We start from the raw sequence: 19377 nt of genomic DNA, 5'->3' as shown, positions 1-19377 counted from the left end.
GTCAAAGTGTTTGTGATCATGGTGTCGATCAGTGTGAGCTTTGGAGCTTTTGCATATAATGATATTATATGATAGTCTGTCGTTTTACTCTTTTTGGAATAGGCTAGAGACTCGTGCACGCCGGCTTTCATTACTTTCAATATTAAAAAAGAGGGGGGCGAACTTGCTTTGAGAAAGCTGAGACTGAATTATACCGCCTTCGTCTCTACATTCTGTGTCAGTGTTAGTCCTTTAACTGTGCAATTGAAAAGAATAGGCTACAATTATGAAAACAACGTTACGTAATATTTTTTATTTTTAATCAACCTCCGAAAGTGAAAGCAAGTGAAAGTTTCTTTTTTTTTCTTTTTGGTAATATTTTGGTAATTCTAGAAATGTATTTGCTTATCTCAGATTATGTTATCTTTGGCGCTCTTGTTATATGAAGATCGTGTAAACAAAATTGCACTGGCCTATACTATGAGTGTCGAATTAAAAATGCAGATCTATAATATGTGGACCTAGGCCTACTACGTGATGTGTTACTAGCACAGCAATTTCCACTGTCTTTTTATAATATCATCTTTTAGTTTGTCTGTCTTTCTCAAAATGAAATGTCATCGCCGCAGATTCTAAATAGAGTCAGCACTGCTGATGTCTAGAAAAGATACCATAGAACAGGAACGATATTAAACTGTAGAACTTGAATTTGAACTTGATGCTAATTGAATTGGACAGGGGAAATATGAGAGAATTTGACGTTGCAGTTTGAAATTTGGCAAATGTTTTAGCCTTGGCCTGGCGCAAGTCCAGAGACCTGGCAATCCTGGTGGGGCTCTCCGACCTCTGACCGAAGTCCACACCCACCCGCCCCGTTCAGAGTGCAAAGTGCCTCCTACGGTACGGGCCAAAGCCCAATTCTCGACCTGAAGTGAAGAAACTCATTTTCTTTTTTTCCTCAGTCAAAGTTGCACTTTGTCTAAAACTATAACATAAAAACTGCTCTTGGTCGCCTACTTTGGTCCCGTGCTGGTGCAGTTTGCTTGTGATCGTAGAATAAGGCAAGGCTGTAGGGCAAGAAGTGTCAACGGTTTCGCCTCAGTTGCTGTTGTTGCAGCCTCAGTCTCTTGCAGTTGCAGTCTTCATTTTCTGGCAGAGGTAGATCTAGATCTAGATCTAGATCTAGAAGTGAACTTAGAACAGAAACCTCACCACCATGTCGAAAAGAACAGTTCAGTTTTTCTATGATGTTGTGTCACCTTATTCCCTATTTGCTTTTGAGGTACGTACTTTCCACTAAATCAAATCAGTTTCGTGGAAACATTTTTGCAGGTTTTTTAGAAGTTCCAAATTGCCCAGTAGCTTTTATTTAAAAAAACAACAACAAAAAACAGCATTTATTGCAGTTGCAACTTTGTTCTACTTCTGGACCCTGCAAGGAGATAGGATTCCCTGTAGGCTTAAAAACTAGAGTAGCCTACTTAGCTTTTACAACTGTTAAATTTTTTTTCGGGAGGAATTCTGTAACGAGCAACCACAATGAAACGAAGTAAAATAGGCCTAGAGGGTTAGGGCTGGGATTGGGTAGGGTTAGGGGTTCAAGGGTCAGGTCAGAGTCAGGATTAGGGTCAGGTCTCTTCTTAATTGTGTTTGTTGGGGTGGTCGCTCGTTACGGAAGTCCTTCCGTTTTTTCTTCTTTTGGATAATTGGTCACAAATAAGTTATAATATGGACTGCGTATTAAATAACAGTCGAACCCCTTTTATACCACCTATACCCCTGGACAAGCATGAAGTTGGGAGTACAGCTGAACTGGTGTACAACGAGGTTTTCATGTCCTTTGTTAATTACAGGTGGTAGCACCGACTACCCAACATCAAGGAAACTTGTTTACCAATTACTATCTAGATGAATTAAAATGAGTTAAAAAATTCCTTCGAACTGTCACTTCGACTTGAACTTGAGTCCTCAGTAAATAAAAGCCCCGTGGGCAATCATCAGCCTTTAAGTTATTAAGCTAATATCTGGCGATGCCAGTCATTTTGCCGGGGGGCCAAGATGGCTTTAAAGTGGACTTAATTTTTACTCCAATTTTTTTTGACTAACGCCTAAAAATAATAACTCTTTCGTAATCAGTGCATCAAATTTAGTCTTCGAATTCACACAGGGAACGAAGTTTGATGCTGAATTACAAAGTTATGTTTTTATTTTAATTGTACTCTTCTAAATTACACATTGTATTGTGTTCGCTTGTGACACACCACATCACTGGAGATCCATATTGCTGGAAATCTACAAGACAAAGGTGAGGAGGTGGGGTGTGCGGGGCGGGAGAAAATCGCCGAAAAGCGTTTGATCTAGACCTAGACTTTGGCCTTGCGCGTAGAGACTTGTGTGTAAAGTAACCACCGAGTTGGTGTGCCATGCACCTTAATATAGCCTTGTGAGTACTGTGCACTTCTGGCCGCCCGTTTACTGGCGATACAATGTGGTAAATTTACAGTAGTTTATAAGTACCGTACAACTGAGACAGTTGGTGGATGGCGGCACAAATAATATGTTAACTGCTTATATAGGGGATTCTTTTCGTACATTTGGAATACCTGATGGTAAGCGGGGGTGGGCAGTATAAAATGAGGTTTGACTGTAAGTGTAATTTAACTCTGTCATACACCATTTTGAAAAGTAATGATATAATGGAGTCTTGCATTGAGTAGTCAATATGGCAGTAACTGTAGGCCTACGCGCTCGCACACACACAAAAAAGCAAAAACAAACACAAAAAAACCCATTCAGCAAGGCTACAAATGTGAAAAATGAAAGCTTGAAAAATGAAAGCTGGGATTCTTTCACCTTCAAGCAAGCCAAGCTCAACTTTGTAATAAATTCTGATCCTTTTGTCGCTGCAAACACAACTTCAAGGCCCTCTACGTACATTGGGACATGGACGTAGTGAAACAGGCACACGGGGAACAGAATTTCAGGTTGCAATTTTTCATTTTTGTAAAATAATCAAATTATATTTATGTATATATATACGAGCTGGGTACCGGTTCAATGAACGGACTCAAAAGAATCAATTGTGAAGTCATTGTGGAACAGTGCACACTGCTTGTGAACAGAAGCCTCACTTGTTTACTATTGCGTCTTAGAAAACAGACTTTTCCTAAATTAAATCTAAACGAAACTAATGGAAAAATGAAAATTAAACTACAGTGACTTCAGACTCCTTAATATAACTGTGCACCCTATAAATGATTCTGAACCACCGTTAATTTTTTCAAATTCGAAAGTTAAGTGGTTCGGAAGTCTTAGGTGACCAAAGTGACGAACTTTCACAATATAATATATATATTTTTGTATGTATCAAATTTGCATTATGTAGGCTATATATATTTCTTTTATTCTTTGACTTTGTTTTCAAAACATGTAGCAAAACCCGTAGCTTACTAAAACTAAAATGAAAAGATTTCCGCATCCTGCTGGTTTCACCATGGTCATGCTAAGGCTAAACTGTAACTTCCTTGACTTTGGGGACTGAGAAGTCTCATTTAAAGCAGCTCAAAAGTAGAAGTTAAATTTTAGTAACCTACAGTGCTTGGGTCAGATTGTTTCTGAGCACCAGCAAGAACGAGACTGTTTAGTTAAAACAAAATTTTGTGCATGTGTCCAAAGCCACAGTCTGTAGTGTAGCAGTAAAGTATGAGCATCACATGCAGAAAATATGAGATCAATATCTGTGTGGAATGAATTTATTTTGTCACATCCGTGGGAGAAAGGAGTTTGGGGGAGTGAATACATTTGTAAGGCGGAGTTAAACTTCGATTTGTATTTTAAATTGGCACTGAGCACGTAAACTTGTGTAGGCATCATTATTGTATTTCTAACAATTATCCAGAGCTTTGCAGTTGTATTCTTTTCCGTTTTAAAGATAAAAGGCTCTGGCTTTGTCTTCTCCATCTCTTGTCAGTCACTGTGATTACCATGATTCGGTATGGGTGTCTGTTGTGACTTGGAGAGGAATATATGTACCCTAGTCATTTATACCGACATGCATACTGTTCGAAGAAAAGAGGTGTCTTTATCAGCCATAGTTTGGAAATTTCATTTTAAGTGTTTTAATCTTAGTTAGTGGTTTAAAGTGTCTTTCCGCTTCACAGGTCTTATGCAGATACAAGAACGTATGGAACCTGGACATAAAATGGCGTCCTTTCTTTCTGGGAGGAATAATGCAAGGCTCAGGTGATCATTGTTGTAGACATTATATAGTAGGCATAATGTTCATGTTGCATGCCTTTTTTTAATATTCTAATTACTCTGTGAAATGAAAATTAAGTTTTTGTTAAAAGCTATCTGTTCACACTCTGTTCAATATGTGTCACGTAACTTTTCAGACTATCGTCAATTTCTGGGCACGCTGTTCATTTGTCTAGCTTTTGATGAAAAAAAATACTTATCTCTCTATCTGAATAGACATCAAGATATTTGTGATTGAAGGGAATGGGGTTGTCTGACGTGAGAGATAAAATTAGAGAGTAAATGGCCTTCAAAGTTTTGAAACTTACAAAGCTTGAGTGTACTTGGAAAGTGCAAAGTTACATTTTTGTGCCTTTGATCAACATGCATCACTTCCAACACCAAAGAATCAAATGTTTCGGGCATGTCATGCGATTACCAACACACCACCCAGTACAACGTGCCTACATCAAAAAATTCAATGGCAACAAGGCTAAAGGGCGACCTAGAAAGAACTGGATAGATGGAGTCGGGTAAACATTAACAACTCGATGCATCCCCCTGACCCAAGCTCTCCGACTGGTTGCAGAGAGACATCTCTTTCTTCCGGCTACACCCAAAAGGGTATAAGCGGTGGATAAAAATAAAGTAAAGATCAACGGGTTTCTGTAAAATCCACACTCAAATGTGGACATTAAAGGTGTTGTGCTAGAGGGGAAAAAAATCTGGTGAAAATTAGCCCTGTAGATGGAAAAATGTCGTTATTTTTGTTTCATTTTGACAAGAGCCTGATTTCACAATATCATTTTCTTAGCATCTGGGGAGGACATGGAAAGATAGGTGCACATAATTGAATTTGAGTAAGTTATAAACTTTTTTTTGCTTTAATGAAGATGCATTTGTTCATCCCATGAGATGCTGGTATGCTGTGCTGTACTGGTCACTTGTCACAATCTTAAAGCTCATTTCCTGAAGTGGTCGTATAGCCTGTCCCTATCATTGCAGTCTCTGACGCATTGGTTGAAGAAGTGGGTAGTTTTGTGATGTTTTGATGCTGTCCTTTTCTCCTGCCTACCTATTCTTTTTATTCTCTGCTCGTCTTATGCCATGGGAAATTGTTGTTAGGTTCATGCAGTGCCGCCGTCAACTCTGGACTGCTAGCTTTTTAAAATTGTTTATCTCCACCAGCTTTTGGACTTCCTTACACAACATATATCTTTGAAGCGTAGGTTTGATCATCTAACACAGAGGTCTCAAACTCTACTACTCTTTATCAGCACACCCTCTGTGGCTGAGAAGGAACCAGCCAGTTTGAGAATGTCTGTGTGGATTGAGCAGAATGCCTGACTTTCTTTCTGACCATGGTCCTCTTTTTAAAGGCACAATGACCCTGGACGTGACCATCCAATGACTTTCCCCTTCACCGAAGCCTCATGCAAGAGTGGACAACTATAGCCAGTAGTCATTGGTGGCAGGAAATGGGCAGTCTGAACCCTACTGGAACTACATGGTCACAGAGCGGTCAGGTCTTTTAGTCTCATGAAAACCCTTGTACCCTCCTATCCTCAACATGCATGGCCTCTTCTCTGGGTAGGCAGACAGACACTCCAGTCCTCAACAACAACAACGTGTTGTGCACCCTCAACAGGTTCACCACCCAGCAGATTCTTGTCCTTTCCGCTCTGTAAAGCAGACTAGTAATTGATTCATTGTTTCTTTTGATGCTTCATTTTAATGAATTTTTTTTTTTTCCCCAGGGAACAAACCACCTGCTGCCAACCCAAACAAAGCGATCTACACTTTCAAAGATTCTGAAAGAATAGCCAAGTATTTTGATGTTCCATACAAAGTGCCCCCGGTAAATTTTCAGTTTTATATATAAACACATAAGAAAGTGTAAGCATATGTGTGAATGGGTGGGTTGCTGTAGTGCTGTGAGAGATGTGAGTAAAGTGGGATTTTTGGTGGGTGAAGTGTCTCTCAACTTACATTGACTTTTTTTCTGTGAATCCAAATGTAGACTTGATAGCTAAGCAATCCTGCCTCTGCCTAATAACTTTACTTTTTCCATCTGCGTGTGAAGCAGCAAGCTTCGATTTCCAAGGCTCCTGAAAATAAAAGATTATTATTTTTCAATTATATCTCAGCGAATGGACCCATATTATATTGGGAATAACTCTCGTGTTTCTTATTTTTGGCAGGATCCTACTGACTTCATGTTTAACAATGGGTCTATGACTGCACAGAGATTTCTTTGTCTTGTTGACATGGAGCGTCCGGAAATGTTGGAGCAAATTACCCGCGAGCTATGGATGCGTGCTTGGGCAAGGGTCAGTATAATTTGGTACTTTTGTACTTACTGTATTGAATGTGGTACCTTCAACAAAACTGAAGGGGGGGGACTGGAAGACTTCATTAGATGTGTTATGTTTCAGTGACAACTAAATAGATTATGATTGGGTTTGTGTGACCTTTTTGGTTGTTAACTCGGCCTTTTGACATTCTGTGTAGGTGAATGAGAACAGTTATGTGTGGTGTGTTGTGTCAGTGTCAGAAAATTGCATGAGGAAACTTTTTTAAGTTCTGAAAATAGAAGTTGTGATATGATTACCATCCCTTCTGTGGCCTGTATCAAAAGACAAAGTTAAAAGAAAGAAAGTGTGGAAAGAAGCAAAGTGCTTCTAAAATTAAGAAACCTAAATTAAGTTTATCTAGTCCAATGGTGGCACAGGTGGTGTTTCACTGCCTCAACCTGTCTGCCTGCCTGCTTTCCTTTCTTCAGGTCTCTGTTTTCAAGTTTGTGTGATTGTTATAGTTCAGGAGTGTCAGCCTCTATTGCCCAGGGAACCAAAGTCAATTTTTTAAACAGTGATATGAATTAAGACAGGCAAAGGTTGAAATAATAAAATAAAGTTCAAATCATGGCATATTAATTTTAGCGTTGCATACCATATGTCAGAGCTGCAATAAGTTTGTTAATGTTTGGAGTAAGGTCATGCATTACAGCAATTCTCAGGATGGGCTACCTAAAATTCACATGCCTTAAATTTGACACCTGTGTTCTAGCTTATTTGTTGTGCTCTGAAGTAAAAAAAAAGAAAAAGAAAGCAAAGTTGGGCCAGAGGGTGTTTCGAAGATGCAACTGGTAGGTCCAACTTCTTAAATGTCCCACTTTTTTGTCTGCTTTGTTTTAAAAAGAGAAGTCCCAGAGACCGTTGTCGAGTCATTCTCCAAACAAACAGATTTGAGGTTTGTGGCAAAAGATACATTTAGTGCTATGTTGATAAAAGTCAATAACTTACCAAAATCATGCACATTTTACTCTTCAGCGGTAGTTAGACTATAATGTTGCTTTGTAGTAGTTTACACTGTTTACATCATACACAATTTGACTATAAAAACGTTACTTTTTAGTTGGAATAACGATTTACGCTTTGTTGGTAAAAGTTGCAGGTTGCAAGAAACTTTAATCTGCGGGAAAATTATAAGATGTTCTTGTAAGTCTTTATGAATTTCTAACATCTCTGGTTTGTTAAATTGAATTGTTTAGAAAAAAACTAGTCTTAAATATTGAAAGTACTTCTTTCACTTTGCGTATTGAATCTTTTTTCAGTAATGTGAGAATTGAAAAGCGTGTAATCCAAATATAGAATATCAATTACAACAGTATTGTGAAAAGTAGATTTTTTTGTTGGTAATATGGTTTTTGTTTTTATTTTTTGCAGGAACAAGACATCGTTCAGCCTGATGGAATAGCCGCAGTAAGAATTTTTCAATCCGAATTTGTTGGTATAAAGAGGAGTCTGCTTAAATAGAACACTGAACATGGTTAATCCAAAAACAGGGGTAAATCAAAAGAAAATAGAATCCCCAATTTTTCCTCACTAGTTTGGAGTTTTTTAGCAATCTTTCTAAACGAAAAAATGGCTAAACTGAAGACAATCCTGCCGCCCCCGCTGATTTCGGTTAAAGCAGACTCCACTGTAGTTTAAAAACGTAGTGCCACATGTGTTTCATGAGAGTTTACAAGTCTGTGATTGGTTGCATTCATATATCATTTAATTTTGGAGGTGGGTTTTTTTTTGGGGGGGGGGGGGGGGTTGGTTTTTTTCTTTTAAGTTGAAAAGCAGAGTTAGTATGAAAAGAAATGGATGGATTTCAGATTTGCCAAAATACAAGATTGAATAATTGTGCCATGTTCTGACCAATTGGATTGATCAGTCCAACCGACAACTGCTCGTTCAGTTCTCACTAAAGTGAAGTTGAGCCATAATGTGATTTCAAAGTAAGCAGCCGTTGTTTTGCCGTGACCTTTTTTTTAGCATATTGTTCAGCTGGTCCCACTTTTTCTTGATTTTTTATTTGTATGGGATGCAAGGTGGAGAAAATAACAACTGTATGTATGTTATGAATGTGTGTTTTCAGTCATTTATTATTCCAGGGGTCACGAAACTTTTTGAAAAATGGGCCAGATAATCAAGAGGATGACAAGTGTGGGCTGGATAACTTTTTTGCTCAGTACAATACACCGAATGCATACAAAAATAAAGACAACCAAACTATTGATTTATCAATACCGGTACACAAAATGCAAAATAATTTTTTTTAAAATACAGAACAAGCGTATCATATTAACCAACTAGTCATTGAAAAAGTGAGTGATTTTTAATAGAATAGTTTTATCATGTAAGGTGCAACCAAATATGTTGGTGACCAAGTCATGAGGCTGAGCACGCCACAAACACATATTCCAAGTTTTTTCCCCCCTTCATGGAGGCATGGAGGTAAGCAAGACAAACAGACCTCACGAGCACAGAGAAACCAGTTTTTCATTCAATTATTTGGTAATGATTAAGTTTATAGGAGAGGCAGTTCGTGTGTAAAGAGAATGGTTGAAAACATTTTATTTCATATTTCACTACAGGAACCTTTTTGTGATCACGTTCTTCATTAAAGTTTTTTTGTTTTTTTTTTAATTATCTTTTTTTTTGCCGGGGGGGGGGGGGGGGAGAAGAAAAAAAGAAAAAACTCTTCCCTCTTCATACTTATCGAATACTAAGTTGTTTGATAGTTAATGTTTTTTTCTGTCTCTAAATTCAGGCAGCAACAGCAGCCGGTTTGCCTAAAGACATCACAGAGTCCTTTTTGTCCCGAGTTAAAAGTGACGAAGTGAAAAAGAGACTCAGGGATACAACACAAGAGGCTTTGGACTTGGGGGTAAGCAAGACCATTTCATGATGGAGTCAGATACAATGTTCCATGCAGGTATAGCATCTTCTTTCATATCAAACATTTATTTTTCTTATCTCTCCTTTTTTTCTTTGTTACTCTCCAGTAACACCTATCATTCCCGGTATTTATATGACCTATTTGTTTTGCAAATGCTGTAAAACTTGAGCGTAAACTGGCCAAAGGTGCAGGCTTTTAAGTCAGAGACCCACAGTTTAACAATTTTCAGAACATTATTACAGTAATATTAACATTCAGTCCATTTGACAACAAGTCCAGTGAAACACATCCAGTGCTGTCGTTGGGTTGAACCTGCTGCTTCGATGAATCATATGAGTTCTATTATAAACTGTAAATAAGGTGTCCACATCACTCTCTTTATTTCATTTCGCTCATGTAATATAGACCTACTTTATATGTGTCCATAGATTTACAATTTACTTTTTCATGAGTTTAGGGCTGTGAGAAAGGGATGAATGGGGATGTTTTAGTTTTAGTAAGAGTTTTTTGGCACTTGCGACATAGTAGGTCATATAAGGGCCGAAGATTAGAGGCGTTATTGTTATAAGAGAGTAACAAACACAAAAAAAGAAGGTGGGGAGATAAGGATGATACATATTAGATAGGAAAGAAGGAGCAAGCCACTCCAGAGCACCTGCCAACCACCCACGAATGAGGATGGGTGTCTTTGGTTGGATGTGGGTATGCTTAAAAATGTGTCTACTTGTATCCATATATATAAACATGCATGTTTTGTTGCATTGTGTTGAGATGATTAGTATAATACTTTGTACATGCTAGCAGGTACATAGTGAACATGCATGTAACAAAACATGCACATAATAGCAAACAGACTTTCAGGTCCCTTATTTTTTCTTACATGTATATATATCTTTTGTGTATTTGAAACACATAGGCCTACATAGCCAAATTCGTAACATAACAAAACGATTTCCATGTTTCACCAATCTTGCTATGTGTGTACTAGACTATTTACTTTTTTTCTGCAGAAGCTGATGAAAGTACTCTGTTTACTTTTTACCAGTCCAATGAGTCTCACTCTCACCTTATGACAATAATAATTTAGTACAGTAACATGTTCTTTCTCAGAAGCAGTGACATAACCTTAAGGTAATAAGTTTTTTTTCTCTCCTTCCTGTCCTTTTATCTATATTTCAATTTCTTTGTTTTATCTCTATCTGGGATAGTTAAGCAAAAGGATAATGATCATATTAGGAGATAATTGTGACCATGTTTCCTTTTTTTTTTCTTTTTTTTTCTTTAAAACATTGTATTTTTCGTGGACTCGATTTTCAGCTAATGGCAATATATTTTGTGTTTTATTTTCAGGCGTTTGGGTCTCCCATAATCGTGTTTGATGTGAATGGTCAGAAAGAATGGGTCTTTGGCTGTGACAGGTTTCCCATTATGGCGCATATGATGGGTATGTTTCTGGATTTTTTATTTTTTTCGGGTTGCCAGAAAAGTTTTTAAACCGATTTGATCATGTACAGAGGTTTAAGAGTTGAACTGCACGTAACCTATTTTTAGATAAGAAGAAAATTACTGAGGTCCTCTTTGCTAGTTGCCCTTTTCATCACTCCTGTCGTATGTGTAAGTTAGTAAGTAAGTGTACGGGTTCAATGACCCTCGTTTGAACAGTAAGGTTATGTATGAAGTGGGACCTCCGAATTTAAACATTCAACTCTGATATGAGAGAGCCAAATAGGGTAAGAGCCTTGAAAACTCCACAAAATGACCCAAGTTCAAGAATCCCCCTACGAGGATTTGAACCAGGACTGTCTGCTCCGTAGTCCAGCATGATACCAACTGAGGTTATGGAGGGCTGGTACTAAAACTAAATGTAAGAGAAGGCTGTTTTCCAATTTCTGTGTGGTGGGTGGTATGTGGTCCAGCTGCTGTAAGCTTCTATACCTCAAGTAAAAAAAGTTGTTTTGTGAAAGGTATGAAAGAGCCTATAGTAGTAGGATAGCAATGATGACACACAGCATAAATTCTAAATACAGTCGACTCCACTGTGTTGAACTTGCTTGAGTTAACCGTTAGTAATGTTGATCTTTTGCTTGTGTCCCTGTACCTACCTATTATTCTTTACAGTCCCCAACTGTTGAGTCGAACTTTGGTTGTTTTTACCTTTTTTACACTCTCCCAACGACGACAATTCATCCGTAGTCGACTGTTGATACCCAATTCAAAATCTGAGGAAACTGTTGTCAGTCAAAATAATGAACATGATGCACTTTGGATTTGGGTCTATGAAAAATAGGAGTATGAAACTTTGCCATGTATATAAAAATCAGTTACAGCTTCAGTTGCACCGGCTGTGATCAGAATAAATATGTGGTTAGAACATGTTTTGCTACAAGTTATATATATTTGAAGCAGTCTAATGAAAACCAGGATAAGTCCATTTTTAGAGAAAAAAATACTAGTACTAGCACTTGACTTACAACAATAAATGTAGAATATCCATGTGAAACCAGTCAAATGAAAAATCAATGAAGTCATTTACAAACTTTTTTTGATAAGTTAGTAAAGTTAAGAACGAAGCCCATCTTTAAAAAGTTTGAAATACAAAGTTAAGGACAAAATAAATCTGTCATAAAGAAGCTTGAAACAGGCCAAGTCATAGGATTAATGTGACATAGCCTGGTGCTCACTTAACATCTTTGTTTATGTTTTTTTACTGTATTTTTTGGCAGGCTGACTTGCTTCTTAATCTATCTTTTGTTTTCTGTGTTGCAGGTTTGAAGTGGGAAGGTCCAAAACCTGGTAGCCCAAGCAAGTTGTAAAGTCTTTTAGGGTGACATGGCCTGGTTGCCTGTTTGTCCTGCCAGAGATATTTCTGTTGATTGTTATTGTTTTTGTTATACAAATTTTAAGAATGAGAAATTACAAGCTCAAGTAAAGCACAGTTGAGATGTTTACGCACTGCTTTTCACACTTGCACTGAACATTTTTTGTAGGCACACATGATCTCTGCTCAGCGGGTTGATTACAAAGTGGTTTAGGCATGCGAAAACAGTCGGTACTGGTACATAGTAACAAATTGCTGATTGTGTGTCGTATGATGAAATTTATGTAAAGTTATTGCACTTGTCTATTTTGCCATATATGTAATCAAATATACAAGATTATCATAGTGATTACTGTTTTTGTCATGTGCTTTCAAGTTTCTGGTTGTGTTATTGTATGAATTCCTCTCATCTCTATTTTTAGAACAAAACAAATCTCACTCAAAACATGAAATGTGATCTTCCTTTAACAGCTATATAACTTGTTTCTATAAAGGTATTCAACCCATCTTTGAGGTTCGGAGTACAGAATTCTGCAGACCTTCCACTAATCCTGATTTTATCGGGATATCCCGATCTCAAGCTTTCCGATTTTCCTGTTCAATCGCATGGATCCCAATCTTTTTGTGCCGTCTGTTGGGCTGGATTTTTTTTAAAACTTACTCTTCCTTCTTCTCTGTAGGGGGAAGCACCTGTTAAACTTTTTGTCAACAGGAACTCTGAGCACTATTTTCCTAAATATCGATGCCGGATTTAGTAGTTGAGTCGCCCCAAAGTTGTATTGGATCTTTGCTTCCATGTGTTATTTCAACTATACTATAATGGAAGCAGTATTGATTTGGCATTCCGACTTTGGACCTTCTCAAGATCTGCTCTCACTTTTGTTTCCACTCAGAATTCTCCGATAGTGGTCTGATTATAACTGTTTCAAGTGCGACATACAAATAATCAATACTATTTATGGTTGTGCTGTTACTTTCAAAACAAGTTTTGTCTAAGTTCTGGTTAGTTGGGCCCGTCAGTAAAACTGTTTCAGTTGCATGTTCGCATCATGTGACATGACTACGCCGTGTGAGTTCCGCGTGTGTCAGGGATCGTCCATCGACAGGGTCTACTTAAGTTCATGCACGTGAGTTGAAGCGTCTTTCGGGTTTACTAGGGAGGGGGGGGGATAGGTTAGACACTTGGACTAACTATCTGATACTTCAGGGTTTTAAAAAATAATTATAAAACAAGCTCTCACACACACACATGCACACACTCACACATACACACGCACGTATACACACACCTATACACACACAGGGCATATACATGGAGGTATTTATGGACACCCCTGGAAAATTTTTAAGTCAGCTTGGTAGCCACCTTGGTAGCCACCTTGGTGATTTGCCTGTTGACCTGATTTTTTTTCCCACTGAGATCCTGATTTTTAGATTTCATAGAGTGGCAGGTCTGATTCTGTTTCCATGTCGAGAAAGTTCGTATTCTCTGTTTTCTAGTATTGCTCCTAACAGACTTGCTGATTGTAAAGAAAAATTAAGAAATTTCAAGACTAGATACGTGAGTAATAATGTAAATGAAGCCCATGGATCAATTGGAGAGATCCTTTGGTGCAGGTTTTCTGTAATAAGCTTGCATTTATTGAATGCAGAAAGGTGTATGTGAAGGATTTGGAGTGTGGTGTCACAGCCAATATCTACCATCTTGACCCACCATGTATGCAGTCTTTTTTATTTTTTGGTGGGTTTGAAGAGTTGGCAGCTATGCAACTAATTCAAGAAATATGGACTTGTGAGCTAGGGGGGACACATGATTGAAGTTCTTTCTAGAAATTTCTTAACAGTATTCTTTAAAAAGATATGAAGTTTTTGGCCCCTGGACTAATCATTATCGTGCAGGAGCTGCTAGAAATAAAAGCTGACCTTGGTCCACTCTGGAAACCCTCCACAAATGTGCCTTGGCCAGAGTCATCCTTCTGACACTACATTTGCTCATTTACTACTTGTACTTGTATGCCCTAACTTGCAAGGCCTGTGTAAGGCCACTGTTAACACTCCTCTCCTCTTCCCCCCTCCCCCACCCCCAATAGAGACCTTATTAATGTAGTTATGTACAGTGAGATAATGAGAACCAGATTTGGAAATGTCGTTGGGCAGCATGAAGACCTCCTGACTTCAGTGAAATAACGCAAACTAAACTGAAGTGGTATGAGCACATCACACGGTTTTTAGATTGGCCAAGGATATCCTGCAGGGAACATCACAAGCAAGAAGTAGATGAAGAGGCAAACAAAGGAAAGGATGAGAAAACAACATCAAAAAAACTGAAACTGGAACATAGAGAGCTGAGAACTAAGAGGAGTGGAAGAATGAAGAAAGTGGTTGTAAATTCTGTAGTGGTGCCCTTGCCTCACTGTAAGTCATACCACAGATTAGGTGAAGGTTAATGTACTAAAACCCTTCCCCACCCCCCTCTACAGCATACCTTTTGATTCAAGTTCGAGGGACAAAAATTTTTTGTTTGCCCCTGTCTGATTGACATTGTACAACTACTGAAAAGTCTGAGGTGTAGCAATTATGCGCTTCACTATGGCACACAGAAAACACAAGTTCAGTTCCCATGTGGAGAGGTTCTTTCTATTAAAGATGTTGTATTCCTTTTAGCCCTGGCAGACAGGATCAAAGCAGCCCGCGTCTTTTAAATGACCTAATTTGTGTTGAAGTGGGCATTTACCAGTACAATAATACACATACGACTACTGAGAGTTTCTTTGTGTAATCAAGTAAAATATATAATTGTAAAGGTCTTGCTCGCCTGTGTGGATGGTTGGCTCTGGTGTGATTTGTCCCTTATTTCCTGTCCAACACCTGTTATCCTTATATTTTCTCCTCCTCCTTTTCTTTTTATGTTATTCTTTAGTAACACCTTTAATCTTTGGCGCTTATACGACCTCTGTTGCAAGTGCCAAAAAAAAAACGCTTACTAAAACTCAAAAACTAAATCTCTTCTGTGGTTCAAAGTTTTGTGTGAAGTCCCGAGATTTCAGTGCCTTTCCATGTACCGTATCTAATTTTATCTACGGGTACCCTGATGATGAGTTACATCAGCAATCGGCATAGAATCTTATTTCTTATGCTAAGGAATTGGATAATTTGAATGAGATTATATATATATAATGTATTCAAAGTGTCTGTGTTTGAAGCATGTTTCATTTTCAGTTCAGTTGTTATTATTTTGTTTCAGGAGCGAGAGAGATTTTAAGTAATTTTTAAAAAGACTGTTGTTAAGAGATTTTTCTTATAACATTGGGTAAGTTTATATTTCATATACAATGACTTGATTTCATACTGCAAAATGTCTTGACCTTGATAAAGGTATAATATAATTATTTTGACAGATTTATTCACATACATGTATTAGTATTAGTAGACCTATTGTTTTCTGTTATTTCTGCAAGAGGCTAGAAATAATGAGCCCTTTCATTAAAAAGCAAAAAAAGATTTTTAAAAACTACCTCTGTCTGATTTTCCAGTCCTTATTTTACGTACAATAGTTAATTGAAGTTAAACCCTTTATTTTCTCTATGCCTTTTTCTCAAATGAATATATGCTTGTATTGTTTGTGTGTGTGTGTGTGTGTGTGTGTGTGCATATACTCAAAGTCAAAGAAGCATAACTTCACATCACTCATACCGATTTTTGGCAGGTGGATGACGGGTGCTCTGGTGTGGTTTGCTCCTTCTTTCCCATGAAATAGCTATCGTCCTTTATCTCTCCTCCTTTTTTGCTTTTGCTACCCGCTTGTTTGTGACATTTCTAATCTTCGGCACTTGTATGACCTTATTGTGTTACAAGTGCCGTAAAACCCTTACTAATATACTAAAATGGAATTTTTCAACTCTTGTTTTCTTTACTACTGTAGTATAACACGGATAGCTCGAATTCGTCGCGACCCGCCTCGGTAGTTCGAGGCATATCTTACAAAGAATGAAGAAGAAAAAAACAGGCTAGCACAGTTCGACGGATGTGTGATTTCGAGTTTTCTGTTTCCGACCTATCCGTGTTATACTGTGACATAGAAATGCAGGCCACAGCATGCTTAGTATGAAATGTTCAAATTTGTGTTTCTGATTTGTGTATGATGGATGAAATGTTGTACAACTCTGCCTTTGGTCTCTTGCTGATCTGGCATAATGTGTCAGCTTCGTGAGAGTTGCTGCTGATCTCTGGAGAATAATACGTGGGTGGTTGGCGGGTGCTCTGATGTGGTTTGCTTCTTCTTTCCTATCAAACACCTATCGTCCTTATCTCCCCTTCTTCTTTTTTATGTTTGTTACTCTATTGTAACACCTCTAATCTTCTGGCGCTCATATGACCTTATGCGGTTGCGAGCGCTGTAAAACCTCAACTAAAACTAAACGAATAGTACTGAATGGGCCACTTCATGTCGTCGACCGCCCAATTTACTCAAAACTAGAGGACAAAGTAATTCAGATGATTACTGATTTTGAGAGCATATCAAGGTTTGGATAAGAGTTTATCGGACGAAGAAGCCGTTGAAATTCTAGGTCTTCAGGTAAAACACATTATTTTGTTGGTGGTTACAATGTGACAGAAACAAAAACTAATAGATAATAACCACTTCTAAAAGTGTAACGACCACCCACACAAGTTGCTAAAAATATTAGAAGTACAAGGAAGGTAAGATGTTTCCAGCTGTTCATAGCACATTTAGCTTAAGACAGAGTTTAGCCGGCCAAAGAAGTCTATACAAAGCTAGCACCTGTAGAAAACACAATAACGTGTTAGTCTAGCATCTGCGTTTGTTGCCATTTTTGTTGTCCAAAGATTGCCACAAAAAGTGGCAAAAGTTTCCAACAAAGTTGCCTTTAATTTTCATTTTCAAGCTTTCAACTCTCTGTGACGACGCATATATAGCAATATGTTGATAGAGGTAACAATCTAAAGCACCAGAATTTCTTGTGCTCTGTATTGAGCATCCAGAATATCATTTGTAGTCACCCAGAGGGTAAAAACGTGAAAAATAAAGGTTTAACAACAGAATGAAATCCAAATTAGAACAGCACGGATACATGACATAACCACAACAATTAACAAATTAGGGCACGTGTCCACCTATCCGAAGATTGGCTGTTTTAACCCTAAACGTGTGTAATTCAAGAAAAATTAGGCCTACAGGATATTACATGTAAATTATGGAATCACACACAAGGGCCCTGCCTGTGTCAGCATTCGGTTTTTGTGGAGACACGCTCTAACATACCACATTATATTTTTGAAAGGGTAGGAACAGCATCAAAGTAATGACCTTACGTTGTATAAACACACAAAAAAAGAAAAACAAATCCTCAGAACAATCTTTTTGAAAAACTAACACACCAACAAATTAAAACACAACAAAGAGGGAAAAATAAGACAAACAGCAATATAATAAATAGTATGTAATGTAATGTACTTATATTCTCCGCATGAAAATAGACAGACGGACATCTTAAAACTTGTCAAAATACATGTCTAATATGTTATGAAGTAGCTTTGTTGTTTTGTCTTTTTTTTTTTTTTTTGAAAAACGCAAAAATCGCGGCCGCTATTCGCGGACCAAAAAATGCCAAAAATCGCGGCCGCGCAAACGCAGATGCTAGGTTAGTGGCTATATTGCGGCTTAGACAAAAGCTTTTAATTTATAACCAATACCAAAAGTGTAACGACTGCCCGGACAATTTCCTTTAAAAAAGTAAGAGGATAAAGAAATTCAGAATTTAGAAGACCACTGATTTTGAAAGCGTATCACTGTTTGGATAGAGCTTATCGGACAAAGAAGCCTTTGAAATGCTAGCTCTTCTACTTCTAGTAAAACACACTATGGTGTTGGTTTTTACAACTCGACAGGAACAAAAAACTTATAGAAAATAACCACTACTAAAAGTGAAACAACCGACCACACAAGTTACTCAAAACATTAGAAGTACAAGCAAAATAAGATATTTCCAGCTGTTTAGAACCAAATTAGCTTTAGATAGAGTTTAACCGGCAAAAGAAGTCTATAAAATTCTAGCACCTGTAGAAAACACAATAAAGTGCTTGTGGCTACATTTTGGCATGGACAAAAAACCTTTAATTTATAATCAATACTAAAAGTGTAACAACTGACTACACAATTTACTCAAAACCTCGAAATGAAAAAGTAATTCAGATAATTACTGATTTTGAGAACACATCCAAGTTTGAATAGCGTTTATTGGACAAAGAAGCCTATGATTATGAAGTGATAGCTCTTTTGATTAAACCCAGGCGCGGTTCGTCCATTGAGCACGGTCGTGCAGTGCCGCCCAAAAAAATTTTTATGTTCTGCTACGAAAAACACTCACAATAATAAAATAAAAGAAGCCAGAAACAAACACTAGCCAAATATTATATCAAAACAAGGTCCTCACTGGCGCCATAACTGGAATTTATGTGTCTAGAGCGCCGTAAAACATCTACTATGCCATGCCAAAGTCCACGCGCTTTAGCTAAACATAATAGGATATTCAAAAGTGTAACATGACCTATAAATCGCTCTTGGGGATAACCCAGGCGATGACGACACTCGTAGCGAGTTTGGCGGTACATTAATATTAATAAGACGGCACATCTCAAATGTGCTCCTGCCGAACAATGCCGAAACATAGCCCACAGTAGGCAGTCTAAAAATAAACGCGATAGACCGTACGCTATTCTTTGCATGTGAGCCCCGGAGCAATCCAGCAGAGCGCTCAAGTGAATTGTGATTGGTTCATTGTCTGTCTTGCCACTATTCTAAGTGACTCTGTGACCGTGAACCTGAGGGAGGTGAATGTGACCGTCCTATGAGTTGTACTTTGAATGGTTTTGAGGGTTCAGTTCAAATAGATCTACAGGATGAACGAAATTGATGTTAGGCTAACAAACAAATTTAGTACTAGAAATCAAAGCGACAAGTAAAAATAATGAAAATAAAAGAACGAGGTCCTCCCTCACCAACCCAAAGATCCTAAAATTATACACCGTCTCATTTACTATGCCCTTGACTATCTTCAGCATGTGATAGCTTAATTGTGCACGTCCACTTTTTA

General features: G+C 37.9%; 1 protein-coding gene across 1 annotated transcript; it reads left to right on the top strand.

Annotated features, from left to right (window-relative positions):
* The first annotated feature begins 803 nt into the window (after positions 1–803).
* LOC101858896 (glutathione S-transferase kappa 1) lies at positions 804–12611 on the top strand. The gene is made up of 8 exons (XM_005109124.2): positions 804–1261; positions 4140–4221; positions 5973–6073; positions 6417–6545; positions 7941–7976; positions 9316–9432; positions 10795–10888; positions 12211–12611. The coding sequence occupies exons 1-8, from the start codon at positions 1196–1198 to the stop codon at positions 12255–12257; spliced, it is 672 nt and encodes a 223-aa protein (XP_005109181.1). The 5' UTR covers positions 804–1195; the 3' UTR covers positions 12258–12611.
* The last annotated feature ends 6766 nt before the right edge of the window (positions 12612–19377 follow it).

The sequence above is a fragment of the Aplysia californica genome, unplaced genomic scaffold, assembly GCF_000002075.1.
Source record: "Aplysia californica isolate F4 #8 unplaced genomic scaffold, AplCal3.0 scaffold00749, whole genome shotgun sequence".
NCBI lineage: Eukaryota > Metazoa > Mollusca > Gastropoda > Aplysiida > Aplysiidae > Aplysia > Aplysia californica.
The sequence above is the reverse complement of the archived record's forward strand: the minus strand, read 5'-3'. Positions and strand labels throughout refer to the sequence as shown.

Excerpts from the sequence above, each read along its gene's own strand:
- LOC101858896 (XM_005109124.2), top strand. The coding sequence starts at position 1,196 with ATGTCGAAAAGAACAGTTCAGTTTTTCTATGATGTTGTGTCACCTTAT. Across the intron at positions 4,222-5,972 it reads AGGAATAATGCAAGGCTCAG|GGAACAAACCACCTGCTGCC; the intron begins GTGATCATTGTT and ends TTTTTTCCCCAG. Across the intron at positions 6,546-7,940 it reads GGATGCGTGCTTGGGCAAGG|GAACAAGACATCGTTCAGCC; the intron begins GTCAGTATAATT and ends TATTTTTTGCAG.